At 44.0% G+C, this 27,661-nt stretch overlaps 1 protein-coding gene across 2 annotated transcripts; it reads left to right on the top strand.

Moving 5' to 3' along the window:
• The first annotated feature begins 950 nt into the window (after positions 1-950).
• plekhf2 (pleckstrin homology domain containing, family F (with FYVE domain) member 2) lies at positions 951-27,661 on the top strand. Of its 2 annotated transcripts, none has more exons than XM_019273767.2 (2): positions 951-1,123; positions 23,462-27,661. In XM_019273767.2, the coding sequence occupies exon 2, from the start codon at positions 23,473-23,475 to the stop codon at positions 24,205-24,207; it is 735 nt and encodes a 244-aa protein (XP_019129312.1). In that variant the 5' UTR covers positions 951-1,123; positions 23,462-23,472; the 3' UTR covers positions 24,208-27,661. The 2 variants fall into 2 exon arrangements, with proteins under 2 accessions (XP_019129312.1, XP_019129314.1); XM_019273769.2 differs by lacking the exon at positions 951-1,123 and adding an exon at positions 3,674-3,779.

The raw sequence follows: 27,661 nt of genomic DNA, 5'->3' as shown, positions 1-27,661 counted from the left end.
AGTACTGGTGACTCGCCCGCAGACTGGTCTAAAACCTGGAATTCGTGATGGCAGTTTAAACTACGATCTCGTGACGTCCCCAAGAAAAGAAGAAAAAAAAAAAAAAAAAAAAAAAAAAAGAAAAAGGGAAAGGGACAAAAAAAAAAAAAAAAGAAAAAAAAAAAAAAAAAAGGAAAAAAAAAAAAAAGGAGACTGGTCTAAAACCTGGACGTAGTCTCTGGTTCCACACTTTCTACGACGTCCCTCTGGTGCCGCAGACTGTCTAAAACCTGGCGTAGTCTCTGTGAGTCCCCGCAGACTGGTCTGAAACGCTGGAGCGTAGGGTCTCCGTGACGTTCCCAAGGCGAGACTGTCTAAAACCTGGACGTAGTTCTCCGTGACGTCCCCTGCAGAGACGGTCTACAACCTGGACGTAGGTCTCCGTGAGTCCGTCAGACTGTCTAAAACCTGGAGCGTAGTCTCTGTGACGTCCCACACGGCAGACTGTCTAAACCTGGACGTAGTCTCCGTGACGTCCCCGCAGACTGTCTACGTGACGTCCCCGCGACTGTCTAAACCTGGACGTAGTCTCCGTGACGTCCCCGCAGACTGTCTACAGACTGTCTAAAACCTGGACATAGTCTCTGTGACTGTCACAGACTGTCTAAAACCTGGACATAGTCTCTGTGACTGTCACAGACTGTCTAAAACCTGGACGTAGTCTCCGTGACCAAAGTTGCGTACCATAAACATGTTTATTTCTGCTGTGAAGTTGGACATTTGGACATGGGGACTTATGGACACTGAGTCACTTCTGGAGCCAGCCTCCTGACCGCTTGGGTCTTCCGTATTAAGACTGTATTTTAAATTAATATTTTGGCATTTGTTGTTTGATGTTGTAGATTTGTTTTTGTTTTTGACCTGTGAAACTCGCAGCTTCTTGTATTTACCGACTGTCCTGCGCTCCGTGAACGCGCCGCGGCGCTCCGTGAACGCACCGCTGCCATATTGTTGTTGTATATTTTCGGAGTTTCCAGCTGCAGACTCAGCGCTCCGTGTGTGTGAGGCTCTGCTTTCACTGACACTACACTGGAGTACGACACAAAGTCACCGCCAAAGTTCCCGGACAGCAGAGGAGCCGTCGGTATGTAGTTACCCCTCAGTTTAAAAGTTAGCCTCTGCTAGCTGTGCCACTTTTCTGACTCTTCATTCATGCTAACAGCCGCTAGCTGCTCGAGTTAGCGCCACTTTTTAAAAAAAGAAAACAACAAAAAGCTTCGTAAAGTTGTAAACTCGGAGACAAGAGGCCGTGTGCGTGTGTGTGTGCGTGTCGAGGCCGGGCAGGGGAGCTGGGTTTCGGGTCGAGTGTCGTGTTCTGGAGGCTAAGCTCGGTGCTAGCTGGCTAACGTCGCCTCACACACTTTGCCCCGAGTTTGACGTCGATCTGCGGCGAGAGGAGCCGAGTGTGACCGCGGACACGGAGCCGGAGCCTGGACGTGTCAGTCAGTCTGCTTTATTTATTTATTTATTTATTTATTTATTTATTCATAGCAGGTCAGGACAGGCTGGAAAGTCGCAGACATTCATCAGGTGTCCTCACAGCGTTAGTCCAGCCTCACCTGTAGCTCCCTGCACAGGTGAGCTGTCATTTACCGAGAGGTGAACGTGTGATCCTGACAGCTGCTGAAAGGAGGAAGTTTGTTTCGTCTTGAGTCAGATCAGCAGCTCAGTCAGTAAGATCCTAATCCATTAAACTGAACCAAACCAGGCATTCATAATTCACAACGTTTGAACCAGCAGACTGTCTAAAACCTGGACGTAGTCTCCGTGACGTCCCCACAGACTGTCTAAAACCTGGACGTAGTCTCTGTGACGTCCCCGCAGTCTGGACGTAGTCTCCGTGACGTCCCTGCAGACTGTCTAAAACCTGGACGTAGTCTCCGTGACGTCCCTGCAGACTGTCTAAAACCTGGACGTAGTCTCTCTCCGATGTTTGCCCATTTTTAGATTCTCGGCTTTGTTTGGAGCCTCGTGAGGTTTTCGTGACGTTTGCGTAACAGTGAGTCTGTCTGACCTCAGAGCAGCTTCATGATCATGGCTGTTTGCACACGAAACCCAGCAGGTGGAGGTGAAGTGGACACAGCTCATGTTTAGATACAGTCACGAATCCACCGATTCGCCTGTAAACAGACGCTCGTGCTGGATGACAGGTTTGAAATTGGATGTGGAAAGGATGCATATGTCATCGTCCATCGTGGTGTTTTCCTCAGACGTTTTCCTTAAAATTGTTGGTTATGTTTCTGTCTGCTGACTAAAGCATGAATCAAACATTCACAACACAGAAAAGAAAAGTGATCGCCATGTATCAGGTGTCTTTTGTTGTGAGAGACTAAAAGTGATGTCTCTAAATAAGGCTGAGCAATTATATCGATCCTGCGATATATATCAATATTGTTTTTCCGCAGAAAGTATTTTTCAGCCACGAGTATCGATACATTAAGTCCCGTTCAAATCCCCTGTGCTCCACCTGGCACTCTGCTCGCTGCCTATTTCCCCCCCGGGGACGGATTGGGCGAATCCGCCCAAAAAGTCTAAAGTTTTACATGATATTCACATATTTGTTTGAAAAACTGCACATGTATGTCAGGCAACGGGATTGAAAAATAATATTTTCATTCAAAAACTCTTCACTAGTTCTGTTTGAGGTGTGATATGACAAAAATCAGATTCATTTTTCGGAGCCATATATTGTGTAAGTGATGCTTTAAGTTTTCAGTTCAGTTAATTCAACCGAAGTCAATGGAACACTCACAAGATGTCACCAGAATCACACTGTCCCTTTAAAATCTTTTAGAAAATTATGTAAGTGTATCGAATCGCATCGTATAAAATCGAATCGTTTTGAATCAAATCGTTTTGAATCGAATTGTATCAAATCTTCGCTGGCTGAATATCGTGTATCATGTCGAATCGTGAGATTAGTGTCTCGCTACAGTCCTGTCTCTAAACTGGTTTCTGAAGTGTCATGTGCACAGCAGCTGGTTTCTGGGTGGGAAATTACCGTCAGCTCAGTCACATGTAAATGAACAGGGAACCTCCAGTTTCTGACTCCCAGGAAGGGAAACTGTCACTTTCCATTAGCTGTTTAATGTGTTAGGATGTGACGGCAGGTTTCCCACTGGCGAGTCAGTCGGCAGAGGTGTCTTCTTCCTCTTTGCTGTGGTGAAACTCGTTCTGCCACAGCTAAGGAGGGCGAGGCTGAAGAGAATTAACCACCTGACAGGTTACAACTCCCGCCTCCCGTCCTTTCACTCTGAGAAGCAGCACAGGATGTCTGCTCTGGTTTCCTGTGTCACCTAACACCCGCCACATAATCCAATATGTCTCTGTTTATAAATGGATGCAGATTAGACGCTCGTGAAGAGAAGGTTATTTCCTGTGTGTCACGTCAAGGAGCTCCCAGGTAAACAAACAGATTAAACTCTGTATCTACGGCTGCAGCTAACGAATCTTGTTAATCAGCCGCAGGATATCTACTGTAAGTAACAATGCAAACACTAGTGGGTACAGTCGGTGTCAACTTTCAACATCTACACTTCTCATTTTCATATCTGGCCACACTCAACCATTACTCAACTCACTCATCGCTTACTTCTCTATTTCCCATGTGGCCTCATTTCACACTTCTGTCTGTCGGAGGTTTCAAACACTCTTGTACCATAAACGAATAAACGTCTGGAAGATGACCGGTCAAACCAAAGTTTAATCCGCTGTCCTACCGCCAACCTTCCAGGCACAAGGTGAACACTGACGGATGCTTTACCTGCCCACAGACTCAGAAACATGCCTGCAAAGGGCGGCAGTCAAGCAGGATCCAGCACTGCACGGCTTTTCTAAACTCTGATACTCGTGTTCTGACTTTGTTTATTTCATGAAGCAGCTTCTGAGTCTGAGTCTGACAATTTAAGCTGCAAAATAGAAACACAAAGAAGTTTAAGTTGGTGTGTGTCCAATTATTTTAGAGAGAGAAAGCAGTGGTTAAGTGATCTAGACGGTGAATGAGAGTAAACGAGCGCCGGCATTGATAAAACCGATTATCTCCTGATAATAATGTGACATAAACCATGAAAGAAAACAAACCTATCTGCTGATTATTCTGCTTATTATCTGTGTTGATGTGTGATGAACTTAATTACTTTGATTTCTGTTATTCGACTCTTAGTTTTTGCTCTAAAGTCTAATTATAAATGGCACAAAAAATAATGTATGATGTTTAGCTAAATGTCTTTACTACACAACTGTTTCTAAAAAAATCGCTGTGGAAAATAAAATAAATAGAAATGTTGAAACTATTTAATTGTTTTTGTAAAATGATATGCCTGTTTTAAATTTGATGGCACCAACACGTGTGAAAAAATGCTGAAAGGAACATCTCGCGATGAATGAGGTTAACTGGCACCTTCACGTAAAACATGCAACATTAAAACTAAACAACACTAATGACAAACCTGACAGTCCTGATAACTCTACGTCATGATTATATTATTTGATCCAACGTATCCTCACACTTCTGTTGACATAATGCAGTCTGTCCTCCGGTATTAGTTTCTCATCTGATAACTTATGTAACGTTTTTTCACTTCTGTTCACCGAGCCTTCCCTGAAACTGTCTCGAGTCCCCTCGTGGGATGCCTGCCTTCTACTTTGAAAACATCTGTTCTACATAATGACATGACCTCATAGAGATGTGAAGTAATACATGAATAAATAAAGCAACACACCTCCTCTGATTTAGAAATAAATCAGCTCTGTCCACCAGGAGCAAACACAATGCCATGTTTAGCTCCTTGTCTTGATCTTTTCTTAACATTTTATTAAAGCAGTGAAACATCTTGGTACCAAATAATTTACTGTTCTCTATAATGCACAAAAATCTTCTTAAATTTAGTCTACAGTCTTTTATAATTGTGGTCTGCAACAACCTTTTATCACTATTGGTAAAATAAGTAGTTAAAAATTGAAAACGAAAGTTGTCCTAAACCGCTCCCCTGAGGCACACCATCAGAATAACCACCATTCAAAAACATGCTGTAACTTTTGGTCCACATGGTTGCAGATGGTTCAAAGATATGACAATTCAACAGGAAGTTATAAATAAAGATTAAAGTCACAAATCAAAGAAGGAAATGAGGTAACTCCAACTGATTCCCAGCCAACAGAAACGGTTGTCTGCTGAACTGTAGCGACAGGAAATGCATCTGCACTGAGATGTTTGTTTAAATAACTCGGCACCTCAGTCACGTGACGACTTTTCTGAGCTCTGAACCAATCAGGTGTCAGATATTAAGGTTTAAAAATACTAAACTGAAAGAAGAAGTCATGAAATTAAAAGTTACTTCTTTTTTCAGTTTTAATCATAATAAAAAACTTGAAAGTATTGGAGATTTTTTCTCATTTCCTAAAAGAAATAAGCGGCTTTAATTTATCGTGTCATGAAGAAATCTGAAGTTATCTTTAGTTAAGTTTAAGGATTTGGTATTTAAAATGGTTTAATTATTAAATGATTATTTAAGTGTCAGAATTATGCACATTTCTGTTGGCTCCACTTGTAAACCGTTAGCACTGATGAGACGTGTCTGTGTTGCATGTGAAAAGTTTATTTTTATGTTTTTAGAGATGCAGACTGAGCAGCTGGTAGTAAGGAGGTGGAAGTGACATAATAAAGTACATCCTCAGGTGCATTTACATAATTTACACTGGTGTGTACGCTGCCTGTACGGATGTGGGTGATTAGTCGATTAAACATTGTTTCCATGGCCATCAGAAATACGAATCAGTGTTAGAGTAACTTGTGAATTTCCTTTTAATCAACGGTGAAATGAGTATCCTCGTGTTAGCACAGACCTACTGTAGACGTGTGCGGATGAAAGATCAAAATAACACTCAGGACTGACAGATTGGTCACGTGACGTTTATTAATAACGCCACGAAGACTTCCTGTGTTGTTTAATCTTTTAAAATACTCGATCTCACTGTTTTTTGCAGTGCGAGTTTCATTTTAAAGGTCGGAAAACGCCTGCACTTTATTTTGTAAGAGTTGTAATGCTTTTATTGTGAAGCACTTTTGTTTTTATGAATGCATCTTGCAGACTGTGTATTCCTCCATGTGCTGACGTTCAAGTTCTGATATTAACATTCGGGCCGAGGCTCCATCACACTTCTGGATTACCTTCAGATTGTAGCCTCGGGTTGTTTCCTCTCTTCTGTTTGGAGTAAGAGTGGGCGAGCGCGTGAGGGGATTTAACCGAAGTGATTTCAAAATGCCCCGAAGTGACAAAAAAAACGTCAAACTGAAGCCAGAGCTGTGGTCGTAGCTTTCTGCTCACCTGTTGGGTTTGTTTGCGTTGGAAAGGCTCAAAGGTCGATCTGCTGCTGCTGCACACGAGCTCGGCTGAATGAGGGAAACAGATGGAGGCCTGTCGAGAGCACATTCCTCAGAAACTCCATCCTGTCAGTCCCGTTTTTTTAACCACACACACACACACACAACGCCACACACTCGGCTACAAGCTGAGTCACTTCAGGTGGTTGTTGAGTGTGTTGATGAGAGCTTCCTCAAACGTGATGTTAAAGATTTTTACACCAAATCTACATATTTTAACGGATAACGAGGAATCCACGAGGTCAGATTGGAAACGTATCACGTGACCGCTTCAGGTTTAAATATTTAACCTACTTATTGGAAAGGAAAGAGAGTTCAGGGTTTCATTATTATTTATCGTTAACTAACTAACGAGGCTTTCAGTCTTCAGTGCACATGATTTGTTCACACCTTTTGGTATTAATCAATGACAGTATAACGATTGGACAGAGCTCGAGTGACGCTCGCGTGAAACTGAAAACATTCGTCGCTCGCTCGCCACTGCGAACTTCGGACTGACGCTGACCGCCACAGTGTCAGAACTAATGAGATATAGCAGCTTTTGAACGGCCTGTTAATCTCTGTTTTAACGGCTTTTAGGGCCACGTGACTCGCTCACTGTCGCGGTGTTGTATTGTCTGAATGCACAGATCTGTTTGGCCGAGTAGCATCACGAGTGCTGTAAACGCTCTCTGGTAAAAATTTAACTTGCTCGGTCCAAAGTGTGGTCTGTGTACGGGAAAGACCGGATCAAACAAGTCACGGTATATTCAGAGAGACTTGATAAGACATGAAACATTCTCTGCTCGTTTGAACGTGTAACGGACTAATCATTAGTCTCGATTGGCCGATTGGCACACAGGATCTGTTTGAACCTGTAAAAGTGAAGATTAAAGCGTCCCGGCTGCTGACGGTGAAGACTGACTCCGACTGTCCCAGGCAGAGCGTGAATCTCAGTGAAACAAAACACAGATACGCCGTATTATTATCTGGCTGCTTTTCCTCAAACACCAGCAGTCGTCGAGCTCAGGACATTTTAAAGTTTTTACAGTGATAAAGTGTCCAAAGAGGATTTATGTCGGCCTGAACTAAAGCAGCTGCAGCTCGAGTGTCCCGACTCTGCTGTTTAGAAAGGATCTTTTTAAGGCGAATGAATCAGATCCTACAGCTCGCCGCCGTCATGCAGTCACAGTTTGACGCTCAATTTAATCCTCTTGTGAAACGCTGACACAAAAACAGATTTAAACCAGTTTTCTTGGTAAATTTCAGCTTCTCCGATGTTGAATTTTGCTGTTTTCAGTTCAGGTCAAAGAAGACGTGTCCTATGTCCTATGCTTACCACATCATTAATATTTGGATCACACACATAAAGCTCTGTACTTTAGGCTCTTATGTACGTAACACATCAGTAATCAGGAATTAGTTTTAATTGGTTGAATTGGACGTGGTTATGTCGGGACACAACGTCTCCGCTCTCAATCGATCTGCCTCAAATCCACCCGGAGCTGAAAGACTTCACTACGTTTAATGTCATTAATGAACTCAGAGTGTCGAGAAAGGAGATACTCTTACACCCGTTTTTATTATTAAACACCGCACACCTTTGACTCCTCGACATAAAACATCTCCGTCAGTCTTTCTACAATCACCAACTCTGATTTGGTCGATAGCGACTGCTTCAGTTTCCCGTCGTCAAGTGTTGAAAATACTCCAAGTATGAACACGTTGACGGATACGCAGAGACATGTCAAACAAAACAAACAGTTATGAACGTTTGTTCAGCGGAACGACACCCGCCTTTGAGGAAAGTGTAGATTTAAATCAGGGGATTTGCTCTGAGTCGAGTTGAACAGGGTTTGTATCATCTCTGTGGCTTCAGAACTGATGAACTCTTACTTTGAAAGGTTCCTCGTTCCTGCTGACTTCCTCTTGGTGTTTGACCTTTTTCATCGTCTGAGCTCAGGAGGAAAAACTTCTGGAAATGACTCATCTGTGACCGACTTTCTTAAAAATCGTGGCCTCTGAGAATATTTCACCAAACATCCTCCTGGAACATTTGATCTCGTGTTCTCGTGAGGTAATCTAACTTGGTGAATAATTTTTGACGTGTCAGAATAAGAGTGTGGACTGTCTCGAGTCATTTATCAGGAGGTTTGCTCTGTTATTACTCTGATTATAACTCCGGCTGCAGGTTTCCAATCTAGTGTTTTGATTTTCTTTTCCTTCCCGCTGTGGAAACAGAGCGTTTGTGCAATCGGCTGTGATGAGCCGAGGCAAAAGTTTTCAGATGACAGTGTGAGAAAGTCTGAAACAGGTTTGCGAACAGAGCGGTGTTACACGTATCCGGAAAGTTTGTTTTAATATCACGTATGATCTGTCCTCGCAGCTTAATTCAACTTCGAAGGAAGGGAGTAATTCAATGAAGGAATTAAAATTAAAAAGTTAAAATTCACGACCGGTAAAATCCCTCCTGCGGGCTGTAAAATGTTTGTAGATTTTTAATGAATATCAGTTATTGTCAGTGATTTGAAGGCTGAGGTGGGTAGCTATGAAGGCTCTGTCACACCCAAGTTTGGTGCTTGGTCCTGGGTGGTTGGAGGAATGGAGGCTAGGGATGGGAATTGATAAGATTTTTACGATTCCGATTCCATTATCGATTCTGCTTAACGATTCGATTCTTTATCGATTCTCATTTGGGGAAAAAAGGAGAACAAACAGTTTGATCAGCATCATCTAGAGGAGGTAGTGAACTGGAGCGAGTACTGGTACAACAGCCAGACTCTCTCTCTCGTCATGGTCATCTTCTAAATGTAATGCAGAAGGCATTCGTTTAATGTGAACCGTGTCAAAAACACGACATTCATTTAAAAATATTACATGTTGTGTGCGCAAATGTTTCTGCATGTTGGTCTTGTTCCCTCCCGACGCTGTTATCTCCACTTTGCAATGATTGCAAGTCGCCCTGTTGACGTCTGTTTTGGTGAAATGCAGCCAAACTTTGGAGCGTTTGAACCGAGTGGGTGACATTGTTTACTGCTGATTGCACTGCACGTGCCAAACTCACGTAAGTTACGTGACGTAATTCGTGCTTTCTGGAATCGATAAGAGAATCGTTAGATAAACTGCCAAACGATTCCATGGAATTGAAACACAGAAACGATTCCCATCCCTAATGGAGGCTGCTGGGGCGGATTGTAGTGATGGAGCAAGTCAGTGTGGTAGGAAGGAGGCCTGGTTATGGAGACCGATAGCAGGTGAAGGTTCTGGAGGATGGGGGTGATGTGGTGGAGTTTTGCATGTAGACGATGCTGTAGCAGTAATCAATTTTGGAGGCGATGAAGGCGTGACTGAAGCCTGGCTGTGTTTAAGGTTCTGGTGATTTGATGTATGCGTTGACTCCAAGGTTGTGACTCTGATTTCGAGCGCGTCCTGTCAAAAAAGCACCAAGCGTCACATTTTAGGAGCTAAAATCAGAAACATTTTTGTCATTTTTGCTTCACAAACGACAGATAAGATTAGTTATCTTTCTGAATGTTGGAACCACAAAGTTTGTTCTGCAAACATCACAGCAGACTGAAGTTGGTTTATTGAAGTTTGAGCAGGAAGTCAGTACCCAGAATTCAGTTTAGTTAACTCTGATAATAAAGTGCTTATCAGCTGTTATGAAGTGATTCATAGAGAGTAAATATGAGGCAATCAAATGACTCCAGTGCAAACAGAGTCGGAGATAAATCGATGATAAACAGGAAATGGTTTCGCTGTAATCCACCCACATCTCGTCCCGTGGTTAAAAGCTGAGTGACACTTGGAAATAAATGAAATGTTTAAGGTGGTATTACTCATTTTAGTCCTTCCACCATTACGCTGATTTAGTGCTGAGCCCTGAGCTCGTTTCTCTGCAATGGACCAGTCCCATCGAGTGGTAACAGGTAGGGTTGCAAAATTCTGGGAAATTTTCAAAGTCGGAAACTTTCCATGGGAATTAATGGGAATAAACTGTATATTTACTAAATTGAAGGTCTCTTAACAGGGGAAAATATATTTTTCGTTTTCCTGCGTCGATTGTCTTGACGTGAAGCGGCACAGACGGCTGTATCCTGTCATTTTTCAAAATAAAACATCCCTCAGACTCTGACAAATCAATCAGATATTTTTGTATAAATGACCCATGGACCGGGCCCGTTAGTTGGTTTGCTGCTTTAGGTTTAAGACTGGACGATGCAGGGAAAGTATTGAAGCTCAGTACGCCAGTCGAGATCAGTTCAGTGGATGCTCATTAAATATGCGGCGCTGACTGTAAAATAGTTCTCCTGCTCTTTCCCGGGCGATAATTAGAGGGCCTGTATTGAAGCAGGAATCGGTTTTCTTTTGAAAATTCAGTAATTAAATCATGATCACGGGAACGGTTTGTCATCTTGATAACAGGCTGCACTTCTTAAGAAGCTGCTCTGCTTTTCTGTCTCGTAGCTGCTGCACAGGAAGCGATGTGTTTTAAGTGAGCAGGAGCTGAGAGCGCTTTGACTCATCTCTGATGGGTTATATATAGAAAGAAGCTGTAAACAAGCAGAAGATATTAAGACCCCCATACCAGACATAAGGAAGGAGCACTGAAAAGTGCTGCCTACAGAAACTTGATCAAAAGAAGCCGTTAGGACCAAGACAGTGCTGCAAACACCGTCAGACTGAGTGTAGCATGCAGGGTTTGGAGAGTGGCAGCTGGTGCACGGTCTACTTTATCTACCATCTAGTGCACGCTGGGAAAGTTTCAAACTTTTTCAGCTGTGTACCACCTCAGAAAATACACCATCATGAAAGACGTTAAAGTACTTCCAAACCATGACAGTAAAACACCGTAAAATCTGCTATTAAATATCACAGTGTTTTACTGTAAAATGAAGAGCCTAAAATATAAAATACTATTTTTAAATGCCCTTAAAATGCCGTATCAATAAAGGTTTTTAAATCTAACTTTAAAAAGATATTTTTTTGTCAGCTGTGGTTTCTAGAATTTTACTGTAATAAATACGGTATAATCTTTTCAAATATTACGGTAAAAGGATATTAGTACGGTTGACTTCCCGTATAAAGTTGTTAAATTTTATTCCATATTTTAAAATATCTGTAGATTTTACGGTGAAAAACTGCCAAACCATGTATGACCATATACAGTAAGGCATATTTGAAAACCTTTGTTTATACGACACTTTATGGGAATTTATGCAGAATAATAATATGAAGTATTTTATATTAGAAATATACAGTAAAACACCGTAATGTTTAATGACATATTTTGTCTTCTCTACAGACATTTTAAAATATGGGATAAAACTCCAACATTAAACATGAAATCAACGGTACTAACATCCTTCTACTGTAACATCAGAATATTTATACCGTTAAAAAACAATCGGACTGTTCTGACACCTGGACAGAACCGCTTCAGAAACAATAAACTTGGTGTTACTCCTGATCTGCACGTTCCTGTTTGGAGCCACAGCGTTAAAATTTTACTGCGTTAACGTCGCGGATGTATGCGAGCTCTGCGTGACTACGTGTCAGGCGGATGTTGGACCACCACAAGGCGGTTGCATACCACAGTTTGAGAACCAGTGCTGTAGATGAAATGGGTTCAGTTGTTCCTCAAAGCATCATTGGAAGGTCTTTGTAGATTCATCTCATCCTACATGAATAATGTCGTTGTCCGGGTTACCAGATTTCTCTGACCTCTCCGTTGACTTCTTGGATGTGTTACTCAAAAGTTCCCACACCTGCTTGAAGCTTCAGATCCTCTAATCGAACCTCTGCCCTCAGCTCATAGTTGCGACACACAAGTGTTGTTTTAATTAAAGATTTGAGCGGCGGAGCGACTTGTCATTTTCCCTATTAAGAGTGTGAAATTACCACGAGCCTCCAGGCGCATGGTGGATGTGCTGGCCTACGGGATGAAGGGTTAATCACTGTTTTTAAAGGCAACGTAAGCCAATGTGAAACTGGGTGATAGATGATAAGAACTGTTGTTATCTCTACTAAGTGACCAAAGTGCACTGACCCAGTAACTGTTAGGCTGCACGTACTGTAATCAACTCTAAATACAGTGTTTGTATGAGAGACCAACTTTTTCCATTCGTGGTGCTTCTACAACAGATTCCTAAAAATATACGGGACGCTTAAATGTAAATTTAGCCCGGAGTTGTTTCTGGATGTTGTTGATGTCTTGTCTTTCTCTCTGAACTTCATTTGTAGATGCAGAGATACCCGATCATGATGCTTTCACCTGTTACCTGTGGAAGCTTCAAACAGGTGTTTGCCGCTCTTTGGTTGATCCTGTCCAAACTTTATTGAGACATGTCGCTGCATCAAATTTAGAATATTTACAAGAACATTACCAGGAAACGTACTCTGTATCTATAGCATGTATCTTGGGAACAACACATGTAGTCTGAAAACAGAATAATGCTGTCAGAGGATCAGACATCCGCAACAGCATCGGGCTTTGAAGTAAAAAGTCCTTGAACCAAGGCCTTGAGGCGCTGCCGGCTTATGTCAAGTCCTGAATCAGTTCAGAGGTGTATGGACGCCTCCAGGACCAGGATGTGCTTATATGGACACAGGAAATTTAAATATGGACAAACTGGAGTTGGCGTAGCAATCTATCAATCGATCTTCACCTTCTCTGTAGTTACACGTTAGAAAGATAAGACAGACTTCATTGATCCCACACTGGGGAAATCGACTACGTGACGACACGACAACAAAGAAAGAGGTTCAGACGTGCGATCTGGCCCAAACTCTTGACTTCTTAGGGTCGTAGTTTTGAAGTTTAATAGCAGAAATAGTCCAAATATGAGTCAGTGATGATAATCAGACAGATTGCAGATCAGGTTGCATTGCTAGTGAGGAGGAAGTGCAGGTGACTTCCTGTTGTACAATATAAGCAGCTCTTCTGTTGTGCAAAGGCAGTAATCTGCTTTCCAAACACGCCGGTCCAGGTTACTTAACAGGTGGTTCAGTTTTCATAGCATCGCCTCTCACAACAGATAAACCTCCAATCCTTTTATCTGTGTTCCTACTCACAGCGTGGCGGTGTAATCCTGCGTACAGGCTGACAGGATGTTGAAGTATCGCAGCGCGGCACGGCGGCATATTCAGTTCACAAGAGCCACAAGCTGATGAGCGTTTTCTCAAAGGAATATATGTACGAATGTCAAGAAATAGAAGACCAGCTGCTCCATCGTGAGGCACAAAAGAGAAAGTTATCCTCCTTCAAGACCGAAGTGGCAACTCTGGTAAAACCTGTTCTAGACACTCGAGGAGATTGGCTTCAGAGGTGTCGGTGTGTCCGTCGGTGCGTTCACCACTCGGCTGATTTAGACTGAGGTTCGGTTTGTATGAGCGGTAAGTTCACACAGCTCGTAAACGTCAGGCTGAAGATGAAAGTACAAACTGGAGGTTAGTTCCACTCGTGTGGTTTAAATCACGGAGATTCAAAGAAGCTGAGCGCTGACCACAGACTCAGTTTTCTCTCGAGTCTCTAAGACTCGCAGGTTGGACCACACCTGCGGTTATAGGTTAGAAACACGTCATCGCGGGCCCGCGGAGAAACCAGAGTGATTCGACTCGCGGCAACAGCTACAGGTAGTAAGTAGCAGTAATGTTAACTAGCAAGTCTTCCATGGCTGTGAAGGGAAGCCACAAACTGCAGTTCCTCTAATGTCCACTTGAGGCAGTCTGCGGGGACGTCACAGAGACTACGTCCAGGTTTTAGACAGTCTGCGGGGACGTCACGCAGACTACGTCCAGGTTTTAGACAGTCTGTGGGGACGTCACGGAGACTACGTCCAGGTTTTAGACAGTCTGCGGGGACGTCACGGAGACTACGTCCAAGTTTTAGACAGTCTGCGGGGACACATGTTTGTCTTTTGGGCTCACCTTGCTGCATATTTAGACCTGACAATGTGAGCAGCTTTGTGTTGGACAAGTTAACAATAGTTATCTAAACCTGGTCTCCAAGACTGCCTATGATCTGTTTCGTGATCTCTTGGTTTTGGTTGCAGCGACCGTAAAGTTACTGTCGCCACAAAATTAGGGATTAAAGCTCGTCCTGACTCGAGGTCTTCTGGGGTTTGTTTTACAGATCATTATAAAATGTTTTATTGGAGGTTCAGGAGATGAAAACAAGACTTATTTTTTGAAGCACATTGTTCTCAGGGTATTATTCTTAATTATTATTGTTGCTGTTTTTTTATGACAGCTGCTGTTTTTTAATTGGCCTGCTGCCGCTCTCGCAGGGTCTGTTCCGCTGTCAGGCTCCATTGGGTCTCTCGGCTTTTTGCTAATTAATTCATGCATGTCTGGTCCGGGGTGGGTTTTTTTAAAGGAGCTTCACTGAAGTGGATCCACCTGTTGAGACCTCCTAGTTTTCAGTCCCAGTACAACTTGACAGAAATATTTAACACAGCGTTCATGATGATGTATAAATCTGCAAAGGGAGGCCTCTCACAGGCATTGACCTGAAAAAGGTAATATTCCTTCAATTGTATGAGCTTTATACCTGAACTACATCAAATTGTAGATTCGACATAGTAGCGTCCGGCATTTTAAATCAATCCCTGTGTCTTTAGATCATTTTCAAATATTTTAAAGTCTGCATAAAGCCAATTCTTTCAAACACATTAAATATGTTGTAAAGTTGTTTAAAACACGTGAAAAGACTTTGAACGATGTGTCACTGAAATGTGGAGTCAGAGGTTCAAACAGGATTTTGTGGGCGGTCCTTAAAGGGCGGCTCGATGACACGCTGAGGCCACCCTGAGCAGAGAGATGAGCTGAGAACTTATGTTTACCTGATTTTGACACCTGATTTCATAAACTTGTCGATATTTTGAATCATTCAAATTTGGCTGGGTGGTTAATAACACTTTCTTCTTTGGTCTGACAAACTCAGAACACATTTATTTATTTATTCTGACTTTAGAGACTTTAAGTTGTTACCAGTAACTTTTCCCCACAAAATCGTGTCACATGATCGCCGTACACAGCGGGACATGAACCAGTCTGTGGAATGGACTTTTCCACTTTGGCTCTAAATTAGCTGAAGTTTTATTTATTTCTTAATTTTATCATATAAGTTGCCAAAAAAAACAACAACTTCCTATCAAGTGTGGGATGTTTCTATTTTATTTTGAAAACCCAACGTTATCCAGTGAACGATCTGCTTTGTTGTCAGACATTTGGTATCAAATTAAAGAGGAAGTTGTGTTTTTTTCAGATGAAAATAACTCAATATTTGTTCATTTCTTTCTGTTTTTGAGATGTTTGTGTGGACTGAGTAGAAACATGCTGATTTAAGTGACCTGGACGGGTCTGGAAAGTGAAGAAGTCTTTGTATTTTTCAGTGTTTTATTACATTTTCTAGTCTGCCTTCTTTAATTCTTGAGTTGTAACCCAGCAGCAGCAGTTTAAAGTCAGAGACATGGCAGCACAAAGAGCAGCACAATCCTCTGCCTTCACATTACCCCCCAGGATAAATGGCTGTCCTTGTCTTTTTCTGTCCACAGCCCACAGAAACTCTCTTTCTTCCTCTCTCCGTCATCGTCACTCTCTCCCTTTAGCGTCTGACTCATCTCTTCCCTCCCAGGCTTCCCGGGGAGGTTTAAGTGCCGGTCATGATAAAGAGTTGAATGCTCAGCGTTCTCTTTTTTTCTTAGGCTTCACAAATCTTCTTTTTTCTCTAAACCCAAACAAACGTTCCCGATTCTCTTTTTATCAACGTGACAAGTGAAAGTTGTGAAGCTTAAATCTGGATTACGCAACAAGTAGCTCCGACCGAGCGATCTGATTGGTCAACTAGACATTTAGAAAGTGCTTAAATCAACATGACAGCACACCTGGCTCATCACTAAAAATATCACGCCGCATTCTCCACATTGTCACATAAACATATGGAAATGTAAAATATGTAAACAAATACAAAGTCAACTTTTAATATAGAAATACATCTTACGTACTTTCTTTAACAAATATTCTGGATATTACAGAACTGTTGGACCTCCTTAATACAGGTGTGTGCCTCATTAATACAGGTGTGCGCCTCGTTAATACAGGTGTGCGCCTCGTTAGTACAGGTGTGTGCCTCGTTAATACAGTTGTGTGCCTCGTTAGTACAGGTGTGCGCCTCGTTAATACAGGTGTGCGCCTCGTTAATACAGGTGTGCGCCTGATATCAAACAGAGAACACGTTTTTTAGACTGAAGGTTGACTAACAGACTGAAGCTGAACATTTCATTCGATAAAAACATTTTTTTGGATCTTTCAACACATTTTGACCTTTGAACTTCACGACGTTGTGGAGTAACTGGAAATGTTCGGATCGTCCTCCGTCAGCTGAGTCACAAAAAACTTAAAAATAAATGTGACGTTTACGCACTGAGGATCTTTGTCAGCAGATACCTTCGTCATCTCAGTGTTTATTCGTGTGTCGTGTTCGTTTTTTTTTTAAGGAAGGACATTAAAGGAAGTTGTCTTCCTTGAATACGTGAATTACACAACTGTGGCTCTGATCAGGAGCCCGGACTCTTCTTGGTCATCCTTCCTGATTGATACATGAGTCCATATTGTTTGACTGTGTTTTATCATAGAGTAAACACAAAGACAGATCTCTAACCAGGCTTGAGGTATATTACAGTGTGTGCTCCATTAGTTATTGATTGTTTGATGTGATCTCTTTTAGCGTTGGTCAGGTTCACCCAGTATAACAAACCATCTCCATATATAGTTTGTTGAAGGAATATGTCACGCGTGTGGTATTCATCCAGATCTCTTTAACGGTAGTTATCTGGGACTAGAAATCGTCTCCCTGCTGCAGGTCGTTACTAAGACAGGAGTCTGTGACTGCTGAATAAACCTGGTAACCACAGCTGTTGCCAGATTGTTGTTGTTGTTGAATCCTGAACAGAATCAGAGCTGATTATATGTTTTTCTCTCTCACGACCAGTGAACTCCAGAGTTTGAAGTCTTCACGTCGTGGGGTGTAGACGTGCACAAGTCGCGTGGTTGTAACGTGGGGAGGTGAAGAGATCTCTGATCGTCTGGTGTCGTGACACATGACCTCTAAATAAAAAATAGCAACAGAATAAAGTCACAAAGTTCCGACTGTCTCTTCCTCTAAAGGACGGGCGGACGGATGGACAGCTGGCTGTGACCTTCGCTGTGAAATCTTGGTCCCTTGTTGCAGAACAAGGTGCCATATTTTCCATTAATCTGATTCTGTCCTGGCAGCGAATGACCGGAGCTTGTAAGCTGAGAGAGAGAGGACAGCACTCCCGATGAATTAACCATTAGGCTCATCTGAAGCCAATGCTGTTCATGTAACCTAAGGTGGCACAGCCAGTCGCCCGGCGCTCACACACTCCAGCTGAGCGTTACACATGGACAGAAATAGCTTTTCATTTTCTGCCTTTTGTCGAGTTCCCGTGCAGCGCTGGCTTCATGGTTTCTACACCGTGGAGTCGGGGGCTGTATGAATGAAAGCAGCTGCAGTGTGAAGCTGCTAAACTGTCACAGGTCGTGTTGCAGCGTTCAAATCAGTGCCAACACTTCGGCCCGACCCTGACGTGACCTAAAAATCAGAGATGTCTTGAAAAACAACAGGAGGAGGTGTTTAATTAATAATGCTGCCAAACATTGTTTAATTTCAAGTGCACATTTCATATTCTGACAGACTGAAGAGTGGATGGCCACAGAGGTTGCTGCTTGATTTAAACAGTGAAAAGAATGACTGATGATGAAATCTTTATTTTCCTGCAAAGTTTCCTGGACATTAGGCTGGTGAAAATAGAAACATTGTGCGATCGTTTCGAGCATAACTGCTTTTAAACTTAACAAACCGAACTGCAATTAAAGGTTTCTCTCTCCAGCACTGGATTCTTTCCAGGAAAGTTTCCAGAAATCATCAGGAAGTAACAGCTCTGCAAAATAAACTGCGTCTCGTCACGACCTCTGAACCTCTGATCTGGCAGGATTTCTACCTCGTCCAGGATTCATTTGTCAGGGCGATGCATGAAATGTATGTAACCGCCGACCTGGCTCAGTCCAGCAGGCATCTGTCTGAGCAGGAGCTGCACAGCTGGATGATTGATGTTTGTTTTCTCAGACGAGGCAGCAGCTGGTGGAGGTTTAGCTCCACACAGGGGGCAACGCTGGCATAAATAGTCCGGTCCGGCACTCTCCAGCTGGGCTGATTAAACCCAACCGGTCCCTGAGGTGGGAAACTGACACCAGCTGTCAGCCCAATACTAATAAATAATTACTTCTGGCTGTGAAGTTTATCTCCGCTAACAGTCTGTCAGCAACAACATTTATCTGTGAGCTTCATATCAGGATTATTCTGCAGCCGTTGTACAGGCCGATATATTTACTGCAGCGCGTAAACAGCTCCACACTGACCCGCCCTGAAAATGTAAACAAAAAGTCCACTGGAAGTACTTTAATACAGTAATACATCTGAATTTACAACTTCAGCTTTCTTTAATGAATATTCTGTGTTACGAAGCTGTTAGACCGCCTCCTTAATACAGGTGTGTACCTGGTTAATACAGGTGTGTACCTGGTTAATACAGGTGTGTACCTGGTTAATACAGGTGTACCTGGTTAATACAGGTGTACCTCGTTCATACGGGTGTGTATCTCGTTCACACGGGTGTGTACCTCGTTCATACGGGTGTGCGCCTCGTTCATACGGGTGTGCGCCTCGTTCATACGGGTGTGCACCTCGTTCATACGGGTGTGCGCCTCGTTCATACGGGTGTGCACCTGGTTTGTGTTCAGACAGTTTAATGAGCTCAGAGAAAATGTTGTTTTTGCAGACTAATGGACTGAAGAGGAATATTCCGTCAGATAAAAACATGTTGTTCATTTTGATTCCGTCCATCTTTGTTCAAGACATTTTGACTTTTGGACTTCACAACGCTGTGGAGTTACTGAAATGTTTGGATCGTCCTCCATCTCCATAAGTCCACAGACTGAGGAGACAAATGTGTCCATGGAGGAATCTCTTTGTCTGCAGAGATCTTCACGTCTTTTCAAGACTGAACTAGCAAAGAAACTCCACGATCTCTGTAAGGTCGTTACTGAGGCTCGGGCTACTTGCTGGAGTAGTGAACTGTTCCCTTACATATAGGAGTCTACTGGTGTTAGTCTACTGGTGTCTCCATGGAAACTGAGATCAGAACAGAAACAGCGAGCAAAGAAATGTTTATTTTGTCTCTTTTGTCCTTTGAAATGTTGAATGACGTTCTCACGGCGTTGTTTTTTTGCCGGCGCAGGCAGGCAGCTGTTCTGAAGACAATGAAAAGACTCCACCTGTGCACCACCTGTTCAGCAGCAAACTCCAGCTGGTAAACATAGTGGAGCATTTAGCAGCTGAAGAAGCAGATATTTACCTCAGGACGGAGGTGGAGACCAAAAACAGAGCTAAAAACGAGTTCCAGTGAAACGATGATACGTCATAGTGTCTTATATTTTCAATCCGACCGAGATCGGACTTGTAGAAATGTAGGAATGAGGGCACGACGTGGGAATTGCAAATGCAGTATTTCTGCTTTATAATGTATTCATTAATTAACATATTTATTTGATAATTAAAGAGAATAAATAACCCACTGCTTCTGCTGTCAGCTGCTGAGGCTCGGTGGGAAATATTAGTCTGTGATCTGGTTTATTGGAGAAGTTTCTTTGATCCGTGTTAACATAATTGAAATAATTATTTGGATGCTGTTTGTTTTGTTTGTTTTTTAACATGGGTTATGTGGCTGTGAAACTTTTTGTAGTTGAAGCTGCTGAGGGAAGATTTAGGTTTTAAATGCTTTCAACAGCACGACTGCTGACTAATGCTAATCCAACGCAGTGTAAATGTATCTGAATATTTCTGCATGCTGGGCTCCATATACAGTGTCGGACTGAGACTGTTGTGGGTTCAGTTGTATTCACGTGAGTTAGTCTTGGTAGGAACCGAGTGTTGAGCAGAGAATATTCAGAGTAAGAGGCTTTCTGAGCTGTTTTTTCTCAAGGTCAGTTCGTCAGCGGTAAAGAAACAGTTAAATTATTCATCAAATCTGTGTAACAAATCAACAAAATCAACCCAAAAAACTGCTGCGAGAACTTCTGAGACACAACAGATCATAGAAACATTTAATATTTGAACAAAACATCGTTTCTGTGTTGGGAATGACCTCTAATCTTAACAAGAAGCATCGTTCACAGACGTTCTATCTTTGTCTTCTGTAGTTTCTTCATTCCTCTTCTCAGTAAAGCGTGACCGTCTGCAGAAAACAGGAAATGATAGTATTTAACAACCAGCGACCGCTCAGGAGAGCACGAACCAGCGACCTCTCAGGAGAGCACGAACCAGCGACCGCTCAGGAGACCAGGAACCAGCGACCGCTCAGGAGAGCAGGAACCAGCGACCGCTCAGGAGAGCAGGAACCAGTGATCTCTCAGGAGAGCAGGAACCAGCGCCCGCTCAGGAGACCATGAACCAGCGACCGCTCAGGAGAGCACGAACCAGTGACCGCTCAGGAGAGCACGAACCAGTGACCACTCAGGAGACCATGAACCAGTGACCGCTCAGGAGAGCACGAACCAGTGACCGCTCAGGAGAGCACGAACCAGTGACCACTCAGGAGACCATAAACCAGTGACCGCTCAGGAGACCATGAACCAGCGACCGCTCAGGAGAGCACGAACCTTCTTCTTCTTCTTCTTGGTGGTCCAAAACGTCTGTGGTACAAACAGTAACTCTCCCCCGGTGCTCTGAGCTCACAGTCCAGGCAGCCCGGCTAACAAACTGAGCTAACAGCAGCTAACAGACTGAGCTAACGTTAGCTATCAGTGAATCAGTTGTTGGTGTGTGACTTGTTTCCGTAAAGCGTTACATAGTTACACAGTGTGCGAGCAGACGTACTTTCTGTATCAGGATCTGTTTTTTTTAACGTTGTTCAGATGTGACACCCAAACATTGAAGCCACTCTCTGATCATTTTGTGTCACTCGTTATATTTTCTGTTTCATCGCGCTCTGCCTCGTTTGCTCTCTCCGGTTCGGAGCCTCCAGCCTGTATTTACTGCCTCTGCTCTCCGTGTCCTCTTCTGTCTGCCAGTGGGAGCCGGTTGGCCGGTAGCTCGGCAGTGGGCAGCGAGCCCGCTCTAACAGGGTTGACATGCCAGCACCCCCTCCATCGTCCTCTCCGGGCTTTCAGCAAACAGCTCACTCTCTCTGGGTCATTAGTGTGCAGGTCACTGTGCAGCCTTGTGCTGGATAATTAACATCGTCCACAGCTCTGGGTACAAATCACACCTCCGCTTTGTTTTCTTGAGTTTGTTCGAGTGTAGTTCAGCCACTTACAAATGAACGAGTCAAATCACGGACTCAGCTGATTGTTTGTTGGAGCCGATCAGGTTTTATTCTGTGGAACTTAACTAATACGAACGCGTTTCATATTTTAGGTTGTGTTATTAACGCAGTGTTTGCTGTGATGTAGCTCACACTCCTTTTCTCTTCTTAGCTTCCTCTGTCAGCGTCCTCTTCACTCTCTTCTCCTCTGCCATTATGTCTGTAGAAGCTGCTGAGCCCGGTTAATCTCCTTTGTTAACAAGCTAACATTAGCTTTGAAAGCAGCTAACAGACTGAGCTAACAGCAGCTAACAAACTGAGCTAACATGAGCCAACAGCAGCTAACAGACTGAGCTAACATGAGCTAACAGCAGCTAACAGACTGAGCTAACATGAGCTAACAGCAGCTACAGCTGTCAGCAGTTTACTTCACTGTCCATCATAAACTCTGTAAATCTCAGAGAGTTGAGGCGGAGCAAATAATAAACATAAAATAAAACAGAATAAATTTTTTTGCAGCAGCATCGAGTGAAAAATATTTTTCAGACGTCGCCTCTCTGTAGAAACGTAGTTTGTGTGTCTGCGGCTCGTGTCGTCTCTTTGTGTCTCTCTGAGGTCACAGCTCCACCCGCTGGGCTCCATCGTCAGTGACCTTTGACCTCCTCTGTTGTGCCGTGAGAGAGGCTGAGGGCGAGCTGCTCTGCTGCCACCGGGGTCAGAGCGGAGAACAGAAACCTGCCGGAGTCCCCGTTAAACGCTCGCAGCACGAGCTTAACATTTCATGTTGAGCAGCATGAAGCGAGATGTGTCCGTTCATGTGACGACGGGCCAAAAAACTGACCCGAGGTGACGTCCTCGAACGCCTCGTTTTGTCCACAGCACAAAGAAATTCAGCTTTTTGTCACAGACGACGAAAGAAACCAGAAACTTTCAGATCTGAGGAGCTGAAGTTATCAATGATCATCCATCCAGATCACTACATTAAATATCCAAAAATCCATGACACGACAAAAACCAGGCGATGTAGTAATAATAATAAAGTTTATTTATATAGCAGCTTTAAAAAGTGTTTTTACAATAACAAGTTAAAAACTATAAATCAATAAAAATTAAAATAAATTAAATCAAATTCAAGATCCTTTTTATGAAAGTGAGTTTTTAAAAGTTGACGCAGCCTTGATCTCTTCAGGTCAGACAAATGTAACAAAGTGCTTCAACAACAATAATAACAATATTATTATTATTAATAATAATAATAACCCTCCACCGTCCCATTATAAAGAAAAGCACAACACAAACTGAGGAAACACCAGAGGCAGCTTCAAGTCCATTAAATGTGTAAATAGATAAAATAGAATAAAAGCACAATAATAATAAATAATAAAATATGATGGTTAAGATGTATAAATAGATGGATAACAAACCAAATTAATAAAAGTGAAAATGTAACACATTAAATTATAGAAACAGAAAAATGTGGTAAAGTGTGAACGCTGCCTTCAGGTTCCTCCCAAAAAATCAGTTCATAGCTCGTTAATTAATGAAAATCTGAGTTAGTTTGTTATGACGTGAAACTGTTTGGTTCAATATCCTGTTAATTAATAACGGAACGCATCACGTAGATCTTTTAATGTCATCACAAAGCTGACGTGCTTCCCTCTGCGTCTCTCTGCAGGTGAGGTGAAGATGGTGGACCGGCTTGCGAACAGCGAGGCCAACTCCAAGCGGATCGCGGTGGTGGAGGGCTGCTTCGGCACTGCGGGCCAACCCCTCGCCATCCCGGGCCGCGTGCTGATCGGCGAGGGCGTCCTCACCAAGCTGTGCCGCAAGAAGCCCAAAGCGCGGCAGTTCTTCCTCTTCAACGACATCCTGGTCTACGGGAACATCGTCATCCAGAAGAAGAAGTACAACAAGCAGCACATCATCCCGCTGGAGAGCGTCACCATCGACACGGTGCCGGACGAGGGCGACCTGCGCAACGGCTGGCTCATCAAGACGCCCACCAAGTCCTTCGCCGTGTACGCCGCCACCGCCACCGAGAAGTCCGAGTGGATGAACCACATAGGGAAGTGCGTGGGCGACCTGCTGCAGAAGAGCGGCAAGGCCCCGACGGGCGAGCACGCCGCCGTCTGGGTGCCCGACTCGGAGGCGACGGTGTGCATGCGCTGCCAGAAGGTGAAGTTCACGCCGGTCAGCCGCCGCCACCACTGCAGGAAGTGCGGCTACGTGGTCTGCGGGCCGTGCTCCGAGAAGAAATACCTCCTGCCCAGCCAGTCGTCCAAACCCGTGCGAGTGTGCGAGTACTGCTTCGTCCAGCTGACGTCGGGAAGCCTCGGGCCGCGCTCAGACTCCATCAGCCGGCCGGGGTCAAAGTTCAACAACCTGTCGGACGACGACGACGAAGACGACAGCAGTGACTGAGGAGCGAGGCGCCCTCCGCGACGGCCTCCCGTCCCCACGGCGAGGAGGACGTCTTTTCTTTGTTTGTTTCTCCTCCCTGATGATCTGACATTATTTCCTGTCTCTCGTCTCAAACCAAAATATTTTAGTTTTCCAGCAGGGACGATGAAAATGTTCCTGATGAAACGTGGGATTATCTTCAACGCTTCCACTCAGAGCGCCGCTTCTCTCGACTTTTTAATTAGTCACTACAGAACATAATGGTGCTGCTGAGAAACCCCGTCCTCGTCCCCACCGAGAGGCTTCTTCTCTTTCATTGAACTACTCACGGTGATTGCTTGTAATCTCTGCAGGGAAAAAGGAAGTTTGTCCTCTCGTCTTTGTGTCCTCTGTCCTTCAGGTATTACGTCACACAGGGCTTCTCTTTGGTATTTTTCTGCTCGGAGATTCTTTTTATAAATAACAAAATGTAGATGTCACGCTAAACCCCCCGAAGCTTTTCGAGCTCTAACGTAGTCGCTTCTGACAAATCAGCTAAACTCAGCGGCGGCGGCGGCCTCGAATACTAACTCTGCCTTTTGCCTCCGCCGTCACGTCAGTGCCTTGTAGAGAATTAATGAAGCCAGGCTGCAAAAAAACCCGACGGGTCGGAGGAGTTGTTGGTTTTAGAGCATTACAGACAGGAAGACTTCAGGCCTGCGAGGTTTGGATTAGAGGATGTTTGAGTCAGTAGAAAGCCTCGCTGGTTTTCACATCGAGCTGCTAAAAGGTTTTTTTATTTTTTATTTCCACTACGTGAACTTTACCTGCACTCGTTCGGGCTCCTGCCTGAACACGACGGCGTTTCGGCAGACGAGTGAAGTTCAGCTGTGGCACAGACCACGAGGGAAGACGTGGAACTAATTCAGGTTTATGATTCGTAACCGCCAGCACGGCTCGGATGGTCGATAGATAGAAACACATCAAAGCTGGAATTATGCCACGCACACACACCGTCACACACACGTCACACACACATCAACAGCGACCAGAACAACCCAGAACCGAGCGGTGTCAGTTGGACCATGTGATCGGCCCGCTGCCGAAACAAAAGCATCAAATCCACATGATGGATCGGCTCGTCAGGCCCGTGAAGCTTCTTCAGCACCAGAACTCTCGTGGTTCTGGTGTTGGTCCATCAGACGAGGTGGATTCAGCTCGGGCTGGGAGGTGAGGCGGCGTGAGCGTCTCTGATTATCGAGAGATAATTCCAGCGTGAGAAAAAGGGTCACATGATTTTAACTGTTGACGAACGCCACAGTTTGACGCCTGCTGCTGCGATCACGTGACCTCGCCTTGCGTCACCGCGTGTGGAGTAATGTGGTCACAAAACAAACGCACCCTCTCTGCGCCTGCACCCGCCGCCCCGGGTGGAGTGAAACTTTCTCTGCGCCCTTCCCTCCTTCCTGTCTCGTGTCCGTCCTTCCTTCCTCTTTTTTCAGGACTTCAGTGGAAAGCTCAGCCCGCCGATCACGTGACCACGCGTGTGACCTGAATCATGTGATCAGGCGCTGAACCTGGAAGTGGAAAGACGTCGTCGTCGGTTTCTCTTCTGTGTTTCAGACGCTGCAGGCCAGAAACAAACATCCGCTAACGAGTCATTTTAATCAGTTAATTAAGAATCTCTCAAGTCCACTGATCAGAACCCGGGTCCAGGACTCGGATACTACTTTAAAAGTCAGTCCTGGGTCAGAGTTTAAACAGCAGACGGCCTTCAAAGTAAAAGCACTTCCTGCTAAAGATCCTGCAGCGTTCTCGCTTCGAGTCTCAGCCGCGAGGATAAATCGCCTCCTCTGATTGGCTGTGGTCACGCGGCGTGTCCTCGTGGTCGCGGGAAGTTTTATTTTAAAAGCTGCTACGTCGAGTGTTGGACCAGGTCTGACCGGCTCCGTTCTGATTGGCTCGATTCAGGTTCAAATGATTTCAGCTTTACGTCAAAGAGTCCGAGCGGTCCGTTATGTGCGTTGACGAGGTCGCGGCGCCTCGTACAAAGGGATCATTTTATTTAGGTTTTTTTGATTTTTACAGATTTTCACGTTGCTGCAATAAAAAGAAATAAAAAGCAACCCGAGCGCGTTAACGATCACTAACAGCTGACCTTTATACTCTGCGGCCGGGTCCGGCTTCAGTCCGCTGTGCACATTGACTGTGATCCAGGTCGAGATGTTTCTTCATGTTCGTCCACAGCGAGCGACTCCGTCTAACGTTTTTAAATCTTTTAATCCTGTTGATTCATTTTGTACATTTGTACAGACACGGTGTTTTTGGTTTGATTCTGTTTGTGTTGTACAGTTTTGATCAGTTCTGAAATGACGCTGTTTCAGGTCTCCCTGTGCTCAGCCCTCCTCCTCCTCCTCCTCCTCCTCCACCCGTCAGCAGCATCTGCAGCTTTTCCACCATCAACAGGTGAAAATCTTCCTCTTCATGCGTCAGTCGCAGCAGACGGTCTGTGTTTCAGTGATCCTCTTCCTCCCATCGACTCATTCGCTCAGTTCACGGCCGACTTTCTCTGTTTGTCGCGTCACGTAAACGAGAACGCCGATTTGTCCCGGAGGAAACGATTTCTTGGCCAAAGACCAAAGTCGAAGTCAGTCGTCTCCACAGCTGAATGTTTGACTGAATAACTGAGCGAGTCTGATCACGGACTCCTGTAACTGTGGAGTCTGAGCACACTGTGAGCTCGGGAGGACGTTAACAAAGCTCGTTTGTAGATGATTAGGTCCCGTTAACGAACCTCTGAACAGAAAGGCTTCAGCTCAAAGAACTTTATGGAGCTTTAACCCGTCAAACCTCGACGGTAAAGACGCCGTGAAACATGACAGAAACCGTTAATCATCCATTTTCAGGGAGTTCATAGAAAAAAAGCAAAGACTGTTTTACAGTGAAACATATTTTATGTTTTTCACCATGAAACATTTTAAAATATGCATTAAACCTTAAACATGAAATGAAACAGCACTGACATCATTTTACCGTAATATTAGAAAAGGTTCTATCGTATTTATACTGAGTGTTCTTTAGAGGCAGATGTTTGAACTCGCGTCGTTCTTCTGAGGTCTTCAGTTATAAATACGAAGCGTGCAGCAGTGGATAGACACAGTCGGGATGAGGAGGATCAGCCGGACGAGCTCGGCTGCGTCTCAGTTTATTTCTCTAAGCTGTGAGTGAATAAAGAAGCTGCAGATGTTCTGCTGATGTAACGAGGAGACGCTGGAACAGCTGAAAGAGGAAATCATAGTTTTGGTTTTGTCGAGCGAGCTTCCCGTCTCCTGGATTTGATGTTTCATTTTTGGTGTTTGTTTGTTTGTTTTTTTGATCATTTTAATTCTTTTAAAAGCTTCAATCAGAATGTAACCAAGCATATCGTTCATTACTAATTCCTGCAGAAACCTTTAAGTATATATTATACATAAATAATGTATTGCTTAAAGCCGGA

The sequence above is a fragment of the Larimichthys crocea genome, chromosome X (genome assembly GCF_000972845.2).
Source record: "Larimichthys crocea isolate SSNF chromosome X, L_crocea_2.0, whole genome shotgun sequence".
Lineage (NCBI taxonomy): Eukaryota > Metazoa > Chordata > Actinopteri > Sciaenidae > Larimichthys > Larimichthys crocea.
The sequence above is the reverse complement of the archived record's forward strand: the minus strand, read 5'-3'. Positions and strand labels throughout refer to the sequence as shown.

Excerpts from the sequence above, each read along its gene's own strand:
- plekhf2 (XM_019273767.2), top strand. The coding sequence starts at position 23,473 with ATGGTGGACCGGCTTGCGAACAGCGAGGCCAACTCCAAGCGGATCGCG.